The following is a 13,907-nucleotide window of genomic DNA, read 5'->3' on the forward strand; positions in this document are numbered from 1 at the left end:
TCATTCCTCATGGAATTTCAATAAAAGTACACTTTCCGTTTCTGAAAACGTGCTACAAAAAGAGTGATCCTCCTAAGGGGGAAAACTTGGGTAGTGCTAAATCTTCCCAGTGTTAACTATTGTCTTGGTTCCACTAACAATTGAATTCACAAACAAATTATTTCTTAAGTCTGATAGAACCAGGGTCTCTTTTTTTTTTTTTCCTCCTCTTCATGAAGTTGATATAGTTCATTCATGCTCTCATCATTTCTCCTGCTATGTAGTTTATATCTCAACATCTGTTTTCAGTTGTGGTTTTACAAGGCTTCATTATAAACTTTCAGTTTCTTAAGCTTTTCCATGTAATTGTTTAATTACTGTCCTTGGATTCTGCTTCTTTTTTTTTTATGTTTTCCTTTAAATAATTGAACTTATATGTTACATCCATAAAGAAAATCGACGATAATTACCAGGAGTACAATTAGGAATAAATCTGTTAAGGAACAAGCTAAAGTTCAGTGTTTTATGCAAATGCCTATTGTTGAATAGATGTCTTGTGTAATCAGAAATTATACTGACAAGTGAAGAATCATTTAATTAATGAGAATAGAGCAATCATTTGGATGGTTCATTCTATTACTGACTGAATAAAAGAGAGAAAATAGCCCTGCTCAGGGACTAGAGCTGCTGCTGAAAGAAAGGAAAAAAAAATACAGAATGTTGTTGTGTTATTGCCTTATGTAGATAGTATAGTAATTCCTAAATACATACATATATATATATATATATATATATATATATATATATATATATATGCCAAATTCATCTTCTATTACTTGGTAGGAACTTATAGAAAGGGTTCTGTTTGTCAGAAATGATGACTGTCTGCTTCCTCTGCTAACTTAAATACCTGGGCTGAAATATTCCCATCAATCCTAATGCAGGATGCAAGGGGAGTGAGAACTGGCATTGCAGTGAGTTTTGTCTATAGGCACTGCATGCCATAATGGAGACCAGCATGGGGCTCGTGTTTACAGTCACAGAGGAGTAGTTTCGGTAACAAGGGACCTGCAGAGATCTCTAGCCCAGACCTCTTTTTGAAGCAGGTCCAGTTAGGTCAGGTTGCTCAGGCTTCCTTGCCCCGTGAACCTTCGAATATGACCAGGGATAATATGATCAAAACTGTTCCAGTGTTTGACCTCTCTTTTTGTAATTTTTTTTTTTTTAAATCTAGTTGGAACTGCTTGTGCTCAGGCATGCCCCTGTTGCCTCTCCTCTTGTCACTGCTCATCTCTGAGAAGGATCTGGCTGCAGCTTCCCTACACTCTGCCCGTAGGTAGCTGCAGGCAGCAAGAATGAGCGTGTGTTTGGGCCCTGTCGCTCCAAAACTTCTGTTACATGGGTGTCATACAGCATCTAATGTGTCCCTTGAAGCAGAACGGAGAGTCTTCCAGTCCTTGGCTGATCCCTGCCTCCTTTGGTAGCTGCAGGATGGGACTTCTCCGGGTTGGCTTTGGGTTTCTGGGCTGGTCAAAAGCCCATGCAACTCTCACCTTGTTCTCCAGTCTCCAGGGCTTGGGCCTTCAGCACTGTACTGCCAGCAGGCACTGCGCACGACTTGTCCTGCTTCTTATAAACACAGTTACTTGAACAAGGTGCTTTTGGCACAGAGGAGGACAGGCAGCTCGCCCTGAACTGGCTGGGCTCTCAGTCATGGGACATACTCCTAGGCAGGGTGAAAAAACTCACTCCAGAGCTGTGATGGGGTTTCAACACAGCTGCGTGAAGTCTCCCACTCCTGGTAGGACCACAGCGTAAGCATTCAGACATTTGGATGTTCTACAACAAATTTAAAGAGGAAGACCACTGCACTGGTCGGTTATGGTAGCCACCAGTCAGTGGGACTGCTCTCCTCCGATGTGGTACAGCTTCTGGTAGGAGCATCCCAGACCTCTGCTGCTTTGTGTGCACTTGGATTTTGTGCATGCTGTGTCAAATGATTGCACAAGTGATTGTTTGCTTTCCAACACTGAAATGAAAAACAAATTTATTACATGAAGGAAAATATTCATTTTGTTCTATTCTTTTTAAATGTAATAATTGATTTTATTTTTAGTTTTAGTTTTGAGTAACCAGAAGCATCCAGATGCTACTCTAGGCACTTGTGGATGTTTTTAGAGATCTCTCCTTAAGAATGTATTGAGATTAACAAATTAACCAAATATGAAAATCTTCCGAGCACAGTTTTCGTTTCTCAAACCACTCACCCCCAAGGAAGTCTAGCAAAATATGTAGGCTTTGCAATCTGCCCAGCAAATATTCAGCAGCAGGCTGGGTGTGTGGGTGCAAGGATGAGTGAGTTCCACAGCTAAGAGCCTTCCCATGGAAATTGCTTGCCAACAGATTGCATACTCCAGTTGAGCAAGATTAGTTTAGGTCTTTGCTGAGTGCAGCTAATGTGATACTGCTCTACACTCTTCCCAAAGGTAGGTAAACAGATAACGATCAGTTTACAATAAGATAGCGTATCCTGCAGTATATCTGAACCATATTTTCCCTGAGGGAATGGCTTGAAGCTGCGACAGGGGCAGTTCAGGCTGGGTATCAGGAAACGGTTCTTCACCGAGAGGGTGGTCGGGCACTGGGACAGGCTCCCCAGGGCAGTGGTCATGGCACTGAGCCTGCCAGAATTCATGAAGTATTTGGACAATGCTCTCGGACACATGGTCTGATTTGTTCATATATTTTTGGGTGGTCCTTTGGGGACCCAGGAGTTGGACTTGATGATCCTTGTGGGTCTCTTCCAACTTGGGTATTCTACGATTCTATGAAATATCTCTTCTCCAACTATTAAAATGCAAAATACATATTTTAAAATATCTCACACGCAACAAAAGATTGCTACGGTCTGTAGTAAAAGCCAGTTAATAAAATAAAATAAAAAACTAAAGCATTTTCACTAAGGTTCTGAAAAGAATGAGAGACTTGTGGGTGCTTTTGTGCATCTAGAGGGGAGCATGGATGTCCATATGCTCAGTCTTACAGGCAACCCCATAATAAAGCTTTCTTTTCTGCTAACTCAGTCTGTCTGGATTCCTCCACAGCTTGGCCTTCCAGACGCACAAGAGGGTTGCAAGTAGTTGGGTTACAGCCTCATGCCTTTGCACTAGATGCCACCCTAGTGTAACCCCTGACTCTGTGCTTTCTCCTGTAGGATTTTGGAGCTGCAGCAGAATGGTGACATGGACATACTGAAGCATAAGTGGTGGCCAAAGAACGGTCAATGTGATCTTTACTCATCCGTGGATACCAAACAGAAAGGAGGCGCTCTGGACATAAAAAGTTTTGCAGGTGTTTTCTGCATCCTCGCAGCTGGGATTGTCCTATCCTGTTTCATTGCAATGTTGGAAACATGGTGGAATAAAAGGAAAGGCTCTCGGGTTCCGTCAAAAGAGGTATTAGACCCTCCATTTCTCATGGGAAATTTTCATGCACCCTAAAGATGATTGCCTTGAATTTGGTTATTGCCTTTAGAGAGGGTGGGGGAAAATAGTCCTTAACTTCCTACTGTTTAAGGTAAACGTTCCTCAAAATCTCCTTAGGTATTCCTTTTAGAGAAAATTGAAAGAAAAATATATATATATTTGTGATGTATAAATATTCTGAGTAAAACACAACCTTTACTTGCAGAATAATACATTATTAGTACATCAACATTTGGTGCATCATTCCCATTGGTGAGAGTTAATCCTCACCAGTAAGTTCAGAGGCTTCTTGTCTTTTTCTGGCAAAATATATCCCCTAAGCTCGATGGCTGAGTCTTTCAAAATAGACCTCCAGAGCTTAGCCCTTTAATCAGCAGTTAGCTTCTTAAATAAGCTTGTCCTGATTTTTAGAACTGTTAACCTCTTGGGACTTCCACAAACTTCAGTTCTCATTATTTAACCCGAAGTCCAGGGAAGCAAGAGTTCTTTAGATTTTTCAGATTCAGACCAGACTTGTTTCTGAAATCTATTAGAGACTTGGTTTAAAAAATCTTGGACAGTGAGTGGGGGATGTGTGTCATTTCACACCAGAGATGAGTTTGGTTTCACACCTGCATGTGTAATGCACTCCTTCCCATGGCAATCCACTTGTTGCTTTACCAGCCATTTCCACTACAAAAAAAAAAAAAAAAAAAAGTTATTAAAGTATACTTGGCAGAGATGCCCAAAGGTGAACCTAAATATGAGCTATAATATAGTGCTATCAATTACAGCTATTTTATGTAGCTTAGATGCTTGTTGTGGGGTATTGCTGTTAATTTGTGTGCAGTGGTCTCACCTTCTCTGCAGTTTCTCCATTGTGTTTATTCCTGCTAATCTAATGCTGTGTAATCAGGCAGGACTAATTATGCTACCTAATTAGACAGCATTGGCACTGATGTTAGAATACTTTTAATCTTTTCTTGCCTGTTTTAATTCCCAAGCTTTTTCTGTTAAAGATCTGGACCGGACCATTATTAAAACCAAAAAGAATCTCTAGTCCTTTAATTGGCTTTCTCAGGAATGGGAACCATCTAGTTTCAACTGGTAAATTATCAAAAAACTAAAATTTATAATATTGCTGTTTACCCAGACTTTCGGAATGTCATACTTTGTATTTATTTGGTGCAAAACATAATATCAAATCTGATATGATTAATATCAAAGAGAAAGGAAAAAAAAACCAACCCTGATATTTTATATAATTATAAAATGTCCCGTTTAAATTTTCAAACATAGAATTTTGAACGTATAGTTCCCTCAAATGGTGTAATTTGGCCTCCTTGATCTTTGCCATGTATTCATCAGCTTAGCTTTTAAAATTGCATCTCAAAGCTCCGCTGAAAAGCTTGGCTCAAAAAAATTAATTTAACATGGACATATGTGCTGAATGCCCCTGCTACCCTGGATGTGGGGGTCATTCAGCAAAGAAATACATCTTAACTAACTTTCTTAAAATTCATTTTAGCTTCCATGAAATCCATTGGCTCTTCCAGGCCACTAGTCCCGAATCGGGGGTCAGATTGGGCCAGTTTGTGGTCAGCAAGCCAACCCTTTTTCCTGGTGGCTGCCATCTTGTGCTCCAGAATGCAAGCATTTATACTGAAAAAAAATTGTCTTATGGTTGCGAAGATAACATTTCAGTCGCGTACCAGAAGTAATCCATTCAATGATGTCTGCCTGAGTCTGCAGACAGCCTTAAACGGTAGCTCTGAGAGAAGTATGAACTGCCCCAGTAATCTCAATGGGATGTTGACTCTGAAGCCTGATGATAATTTAAATGTGAAAACTGCTGAATATTTCACTACTGATCACACAAGAGAGAAGAGGAAAGATCATATTATGGAGATGTGCACAATCTTACTGTGAGTGGGTCTCATTTTGGTGTATCGATTGGGTGGAGATCGGGTTGTGGGCTAAGCATGGGAGATTATCACCGCTTATATATTTTCACTGGTCTGACCCTAGCCCCAAATGCATCTCGGAAAGAGAAGAATAAGGAATATTCTGAATAACTTACAGAGGCTCAGAAGTAATTAAATTCAAATTGGCGTTTGAAATTACGGTGTTCATATGCTTTTCAAATGATAATAATAATAAATAAAAATAAAAATAAGGACTGTCCCTTAGAGACATAGTCATGACTTGCATGTGCTGCCGGAGCCTCTGTATATTTCTTTCGATGCCCACGTGGCCCCAGTTCTTCTGCATCCATATGTAGCTCCAAAGATTTTAGGAGAGAGCTTTTGGTGAATGCGTTTGGTTTTGGTGTCACCTGTGTGGTTGTTATGTGCATCCATGTCTATGTCCACATGTGAATAAACTACAGACAGAAAGCTAAGCCCAAGAAATGAGCACTGCATTTTTTCCCTCCCATGATGAGCTCAAAGCCTCTGTGGTCAGGTTTGTTTCCAAAGCCACCATCCAGACCCTGGGAGAGCCCTGATGCCCCGTTCCCCACCCCTTTCCCCCCCCCAGTTTGTCTCCCTGTCCCTGCCCTTGGAGGGTAAGATCCCAGAGGGGAGCTGGTCCCTCACTCTCCCTTGAGTCGGGCTTTGTATTCGGTGTGGTACCGGTGCAAATATTTGGTGATCCGTTTTGCTAAGCAGATGAACTCCTGCAGTTTGTTCTAGGTGGACTTTTTCAGAGTGCTTGACTTCATCCCTAGACAAAGGAGGGACCTAAAGCCCATTCTGTATACTAGGAGTTTTGCGATCGATTCAATGAGCTCTGGATCAAGCCAGTCATTGAATTGCAGTAATCGAGTCTGGAAGTCATCAGTGCACATCTATCGGCCGCCCTATTGTCCTCTGTGAGGTCCTAGAGTGTGAGATATTTCTAGTGGCCTGGAAGAGCCAGTAGATTTCACAGAGATTAAGGTAAATGTTCAGGTTAGTTGGAACTGATTTTTGTTCTGAATGAGCTGGGCTACCTAGACTGAGGGAATATCCCTTGTGTGTGTACACGTAATGCCACTTTGAATTAAGCTTTGCAGTTCAGTAGAAATACATATGTACAACGCAGGTGATTTACTGGGTCACCCAGGACGTTCTCCTCTTTTTTTAATTCTCATGCATTTAAATTCTCAATTATAACGAACAAACCTCTTCACTTGAGTTCTCTTGGGGGAGAGATTTAAGAAGGAAAAAGGAGAGAGGTAAGAGAGGAGTGATGCTGTATTATAATGAATACACCAGGCCACCTTCTCACCCACAGCAGCATAATTCCATCTGAATTGATGGCATTGCTTCTTTGTAGGTAAGGAGAGAATTAATCCCTTCTTTGGCATCACAATTTAAAATTATCTGGTGTACTTCTTCCTGCGTGATGTCAATGAGTCACCAGTGCTCGGATTTGGGTCTGGAAGCTCAGCTTTTCTGCTCCACAATTTGTAATTTAAAAGCAAAAATCAATCTGAGAAGTTTTTAGCCCTTCCTTAAGCCCTGAGAGAATGAACGCTGATGAAGATGGCAGTCTGGTCCCTGAGAGCCTCCCATTTTAACACTGAAATGTAGCCATCACTGCAGCGATTCAGAGCTGGCATTAACCCAGACGCCCAAGATGATGCTCTGTTTTCACTGTACGAAGAAAGCTGCTGGTAGCACTTGGAGTTTTGTCATTCATATTCAGGGCTTGAAGGTAGCTGTGGAAGAAGGGTCTGCCTGGGTTTGTTTTAGCCCATCCAGCTTCGGGAGGTGGGGGTGTTTGCTGATGGTGTTAGAGCTGTCCACAGCTAAGATGAAGCTTTAGTTAAGTGTGTATTGTGTTTACCGAGCGGTTCTGATTGCACTGTGAAGCTTCAATCCTGCAAAAGAGATGGCAATAGTGAGTGGTACATCTTGTTCTTCTCCTTCCCCAGGATGACAAGGAAATCGATCTGGAGCACCTCCACAGGCGCGTGAACAGCCTCTGCACAGATGACGACAGTCCCCATAAACAGTTCTCCACATCGTCGATTGACTTGACCCCGCTGGACATTGACACTTTGCCCACCCGTCAAGCACTGGAGCAAATCAGTGACTTCAGAAACACTCACATCACAACCACCACCTTCATACCGGAGCAGATCCAGACGCTGAGCCGCACACTGTCTGCTAAAGCCGCTTCTGGCTTCTCCTTCGGCAGCGTACCTGAGCACCGAACTGGCCCCTTCAGGCACAGGGCACCTAACGGCGGCTTTTTCAGAAGCCCCATCAAAACAATGTCATCCATCCCTTACCAACCAACTCCTACTCTGGGGCTGAATCTCGGTAGTGATCCAGACCGAGGCACCTCCATATGAGCATCAGACCAAGTTTCTTCACTCTTTCTTTTTTAGGACTCCCTTTGCAAGGAGCAGCTGTAATATTGTGGGACTAACATGGATGTAACCTTTTTTTCTTTCCTTTTTTTTTGTTTGTTTGTTTTTGGTTTTGCTTTTGAGTTTTTTTTTAATTTGTTTGTTTCCTTTGTTTTCTTTTTCTTTTTTTTTTTTTCCTTTATTTTATTTAAGAAAAGAATCAGGATTATTTGTAACAACTCTTCCTCTTCTCTGCTTTCTCAGCCTGGTCTCCTCCTCTTTCTCCCTTTATTATCTTTATTACTTGAGTCACTTATTCTTTGGTTTATCACCACATTAGGTTTCGGTTACTTGAGGCTTTTCATATACTTAAGTATAGGAAACATGTAGTGATTTGATTAATGCATAAAAAACCCTGAGCATTACTTTAAAGAAGGGCATTCGCTCCTCCTGCACCGCCTTTTTTTTTACTATAATTGCAATAACTTAAGTCCTTTACATGTATTCTGCTGCATCCGGTCAGTGCTCCACTGCTGTGTGTCCTTTTAACTGTGGACCAAAGGCAAACCCTGCGATTTAAAAGAAAAAAAAAAAGTATTAAAAAAAGGCAAAAAAATAAAAAATAAAAAAAAAAAGGAAGTTAAAAGACCATTCAGGCCCCATAATACAAGAATGCAATTTTGTAGGATTACAAAAAGCCATTACTATGCCAGTAAAGACTACAGTTAAATCTACTTTTGCACTGCAACAGTGCATATGACCTTTATGTGATTGTACAGTGTTAAAAGTTTTTCTTATGTACAGTAAACTGTATCATATGGCAGAAGCCTCTGTTGTGTTAAATAAATTAGTATCTCATACATATATATATATACATATATACACACAGGTATGTATATATATATACATGTATATATAGCTATAAAATGGCAGCCGTTGCTATTGCAATTCATTTAATAAAGCTTTAGTAAAAATGTGTTGTATACAGGAGAGATGTACAGTGCAGGGGGTCTTTTCATTTAGAAAAGACAGGTTGCTTTAATGTTATTCTGACTTGCGTTGTTTGCCAACAGAGCATATTTTATACTTTTTTATTAGAACATCCGGGGCAATTTAATGTTTGTACCTAGATGTAACTCGTTCGATTAGGTTTTGCATTGGCTATTGAGCATTCTATAAGGCTAACCTTGATAATTTTACTTTTCATTAATTAAAATGGAACACTCTCTTAGGTATACCACACTCGTGAGCAACTAATATAGCTCTGAAGAAGTTTAAACATAGATCAAAGGTTAATAAATTATTTTCCAAGTCAGTGCAGTTGATCGATATGATAATGGTGTTAGTGGAGAAAAAGCCCTTGAGAAATACTGATGTGGCCTTAATTATAATTACATATTGTTTGAAGGGGAAAAATATATATGAACAGGCGCTCATTTTAACCCTTTGTGTGTTAAGTTAGATTTAGAGGAGCTACATACTTTTTACATTAGTGCCAACTGTATAGAACAAGAGAAAGAACAGCAGTGAGAGCAGAACCAGTGCCTGTTTTGGCACCAGCTTTTTAAAGTAACACTGTTACCTGTTAGAAATGTAGGAAGAGCTTTAAATTTGTAATCCTTAAAATTAAAGATGCAGTTAAGTAGAAAGCAAGCAGTTTATCCTGTGAGGTTTCATTTTTCTTTGTTTTGTTTTATTTATTATTATTTTTTTTGTTTGGTTTGTTTTTTAATGCACATACACTTATTTTAACCTAACTCATTCTTTGGCTAGGATTAATAGGAATCAGCCTATGTGATTTGCTTTAGGATAAATTAAAAGGTATATTCTTCAAATCTATTCTATTTTGACGCTAATTCTGTTCTGGGGGAGCATCTTGTACTGTCACTGTTTTTTGTACTAAATCTTCAAATATTGTCTACTGTGTAAGGCAGAACAAATTCTTATTGTGCAAAAGGCCATTTTGTTTCCAGGGTAGCAAGTGTCTAAAAGCATGCACAACTTGCTTCCCCCTTGTAACATTCATGAACTCATCCACACCTCTGAGCAAAATTTAAAAAAGAAAAAAGAAAATTTCTTTCCAACAAGCTACGTAGGGACATACCAGATGTTGCAGTGATTTTAGCTATTAAAAAAAAAAAAAATGTTAACCATGTACGATATTTAAAATAGGCCTATTTTGATGTGTTGCCTATTATACAGATACACAAAACACTTTTTGGAGGCCTCAGTTACAAGTGGCAGAGCTTTCTGTGTATAATTTGTCTAAATAATTTGTCTAATAAAATTGTTTTCTAAACTTGCGTTTCCTCCTGCTTAAATGCTGAGTACTGTGAGATTTTCCATCTGTGGCAGGTGTCCGCCCATTGATGTTTTTACCATACCAGAACTTGCTGCACAATTCACTGGCTGGAAAAATAAATAAATAAATAAATATTAAAAAAAGAAAAGAAAGAAAAGGAAAAAAAAATACACCCACATCAACTACAAACAGCTTTTACAGCAAGTTACACCACCATCGCCATTCATTCTTCTCATTATTTTCTGTGTAGTGAGCTCATGAATATCACCAAGATCTGTGTTAATTACACTTAAAATTGGAATTCAGAAACATAGCATTTTAGAGAATGATTTTAGAATTCATTGGCATGGACGTGTAAGGGACATGATTGTTGGAAATACTGTATACTCTGCAGAGAACTCTCACCTAACAAAAGGTTAAAAAGAGACTAAAAGACATATGAAGTCATACAAAACTGATGATTCATTCACATCCAAATGAAACAAAAGAAAAAACAAAAGCCTTATCCAAGTTTTATCATTATCTCATAACCATTTAGCTTCAGTTTTTAATAGCTTAGTGGAATCTACAATGAGACAGATAGCTATGCACCCAGCAGGCAGCAGGTAACAGGACCTTGAGAAAGAAAAGGGAATCCATGGGTGGGACCCCAAGGCTCAACCTTTAATAATTTCTTCTGCCTCAGACTTCCTTCCTGTCTTTCAGCAAGACACGTTGTATCTGTGAGCCTCTCCTTTCTGCTTCCTACACCACTTAACCATGGTTAAACTTTTAGGGGCTGCAGAAAGTTGGTATTCTTTGAAGAATATTAAGTATTTAGATGGAGGGGATACCTGGCTAGGTTTAGGGAAATGATCAGGCTTCAGAGGTCAGAGTGAGCGCAGCACTGTAACCAGAGTGGGGCTGTGAGAGGAGTGAACATTGCTGCCATGTGTAGTCAAAGGCTGCTTGAAGAGCACTCCTGTAAGGAACACGGCCTGTGGCCGGGGGCTCGTCTCTTGGCCTGTAAAATACCAACTGCCCAGACTCACTAGCCGGCATCTTGCTAAACATGCTTTTCAGCCAGTGTCCGAATGATAATGCTCTACCTACCATTTGTGAACATGGAAACTTGCCTGCTCTGTGATGCACGCGTCAGATCTTTTTCCACTACTCTTCAGTTTGGTGTAGCCTATTTAAAGCACTGGTACTGAAACATCCCACTGGATGGTTCGGGGTTAGGGATGTGAAATTCATGACTCTGAATTCATCTTGTGTTCGCTAATTGTACTAAGAAAGATTCTCACACCTCATTATTATATGTTCTACCTAAATTCCCTACACATAATTGCAAAAAAAAAATATTTCAAGAAAAAGGCCTTAAAGCAAGTATTTTAGGGAGGAAGAAAAGCAATAAGTTCTATATAAAAAAGTTCTATATAAAAAATCATGAAGTAGTTTTTCAAGATTTATTGGATTCTGCATTTATGTATGCTCAAGTTTGGGAGTAATAAAATAATCTGATCTGTTTAATGTTGCTTATGAAATAAACTCTTCAAATAAGAGTTACAGAGCTAAGATTATTGCAACTAACAGTTGGAGGAATAGCCATCCAACTATTAAGGTGGCCTTTTGGACTCAAGAGATGTTGATACAGTCAGAGGCTTTCTGTACCCAGATTCATAAAGTTATTAAGGTACTTGAAATTGTGGAGGACAGATTTTTAAAAAACACTTATCTACATATGGGAACATACATATATAAATATATAATTGTGATTCTTTTACACATACTAATGCAAACACAGGAATAAGTGATCAGACCTTTACTATAGAAAACTATATAGACAAATAACATATGGCTCTGCATTGAAGAACTCACATTAGGTACTGTTCCTGCATTTATTTTATGTACAGTCATAACTTTGAGAAAATACACAGTCCACTAACTAAATTATGATCCCCAAATGTGTTTCAGTAATTAAACCCAAATTATTTGATGACAGACAAGTAGATGTATCACTCAGACGGGGAACAAAAATATCTAAACTAAAACATGTTAATAAATACCCCTTTAAAACATTCTCATGATTATTTCCCCAAGGGACTACAGAATGTTTATGCACCCAGCATTTGATTTCAAAGGGTTGTAGTAGCTAGCACTTTTCCAAACACAATCACAGAATTCTCTAGCATCTCAGAAGTCAATTATCCAAAATATCGCTAATTGTGACTCTTAGTTATGCTACTGCTCATCAAGAACAGTTCTACTACTTCCTATCTCACTGCACACAAGCAGTGTAGGAACAAAGAAGCCCTGTTACCTCAATGAGTACTAAAGGAGAATCAGAGCACCACAACTATTCATCCAAAGACAAGGTCTGTTGTTCATGCCATGATACTTCATGGATTTACCTGCTGACACTTCATTGACACCAAACAAGTCTCTCCACCACTGTAACCAGTATGCTCCACAACTGATGCTCTGATGTCAATACCTGTCGAGTCTCTTTGTGAAGAGACTTTCCAGAGGTAACCCTTTCGTACAGCACTTTCTGCGTGTATTCTCTGAGCTGTCTACTCACATGAGAACGACATCTCTGTCAAGATGGCTACAACACAATAATTAACAACTTCTTGCCAGGAAGTATGGAAGTGTTTGCTGGGTTATCTCCCTTGATTAAATGAACAACCTAAACAGAAGTATTCTTCTTTTCCATAGTGATTTCCATTACAAAATGTCATCCTTAGCAATGACATTGTGTCAACATAAAGAATCTCTACAGCTGTAGGACCTCAGTGACTTCAACAACAAGCTTCATCAATGAGACTATTTATTGCTCTATTTACAAGCAAAGTTGTGTAATTATTAATTTGCAGAGTAGGAAGACCATTTTAATGCTAATGTATGTTCACATCACATCAACTATGGTAGTCAGTTTTCATCATTTTTAAATGCATACCTGCTTTAGTACTTGTCGTGGGGAACTGGATTAGTGGACTAGCTCTGTACCTGATGATGCTTCAGAGACAAATCGTGAAATTCCAAAGCAGGCAATTACCCAATACCTCCAAGTTATGGTTACCTCCAAGTATGGTGAAAAAATATTAAATTTGGATCTACAAGTTGGTTTATACCATCAAGCAGAAGCCTTTGAATTTAAGTTAATTCATCAGTTCTTCTACCAACTTTTCATCACAAAGCCCATACTACTCACCTTCTCCACCTTCCCAAAATGCTATTCCACCTCTCTTCCAAGTAAAGACAATCAGTTGTGCAAATCACATTTCTTTATAATTTTAACCTAGCTCATTCAAAAATCTCCTATTTTTCCACCCAGTAAACACAAAACAGAACTACTAGATTAGGTATTAGAAAGAAATCCTTTGCTCTGAGGGTGGTGAGGCAGTGGAACAAATTGCCCAGAGAAGCTGTGGATGCCCCATCCCTGGAAGTGGTTGAAGGCCAGATTCGATGGGTCTTTGGGCACCACGGTCTGGTGGAAGCTGTGCCTGCCCACGGCAGGGGAGCTGGAACAGGATGGTCTTTAAGTCCCTTCCAACATCTGGTGATTCCAGGATTTTAACACTCAACCTTAAACACACAAGGTCAGATATCAGAGACAGAGACTTTGCAGTCTTTCTGGACACCGGTTCTGTCTGAACACCCTTGTGGGCACAAACTTTCCCTTTTTTCCTGCCTGGGCTGTCTCCACCTGCAAGCATGGGCCTGGTGCTGCTCACCTTTCTGCCACAGAGCCCCTCAGAGAAGACGCAGGCTTCATCTTCTCTACTCTCTCCCTGCAGGCAGCTGTCAGGTCCACCCCTGAGCCTTCTCTCCTTTG

At 39.7% G+C, this 13,907-nt stretch overlaps 1 protein-coding gene across 5 annotated transcripts in view; it reads left to right on the forward strand.

The window, feature by feature from the left end:
• GRID2 (glutamate ionotropic receptor delta type subunit 2) overlaps window positions 1–10,081 on the forward strand; it is a 781,470-nt gene extending 771,389 nt beyond the window's left edge. For 4 of the 5 annotated variants that reach the window (XM_068681714.1, XM_068681715.1, XM_068681716.1 and 1 more), the window contains 2 exons: window positions 3,194–3,434; window positions 7,363–10,081. In XM_068681714.1, the coding sequence (XP_068537815.1) occupies window positions 3,194–3,434; window positions 7,363–7,785 (664 nt within the window). In that variant the 3' untranslated portion in view covers window positions 7,786–10,081. Of the gene's footprint in view, window positions 1–3,193; window positions 3,435–4,971; window positions 6,383–7,362 lie in introns of all 5 variants that reach the window. The other variant, XR_011096421.1, reaches the window with a different exon arrangement.
• The last annotated feature ends 3,826 nt before the right edge of the window (window positions 10,082–13,907 follow it).

This window comes from Anas acuta, chromosome 4 (genome assembly GCF_963932015.1).
Source record: "Anas acuta chromosome 4, bAnaAcu1.1, whole genome shotgun sequence".
Lineage (NCBI taxonomy): Eukaryota > Metazoa > Chordata > Aves > Anseriformes > Anatidae > Anas > Anas acuta.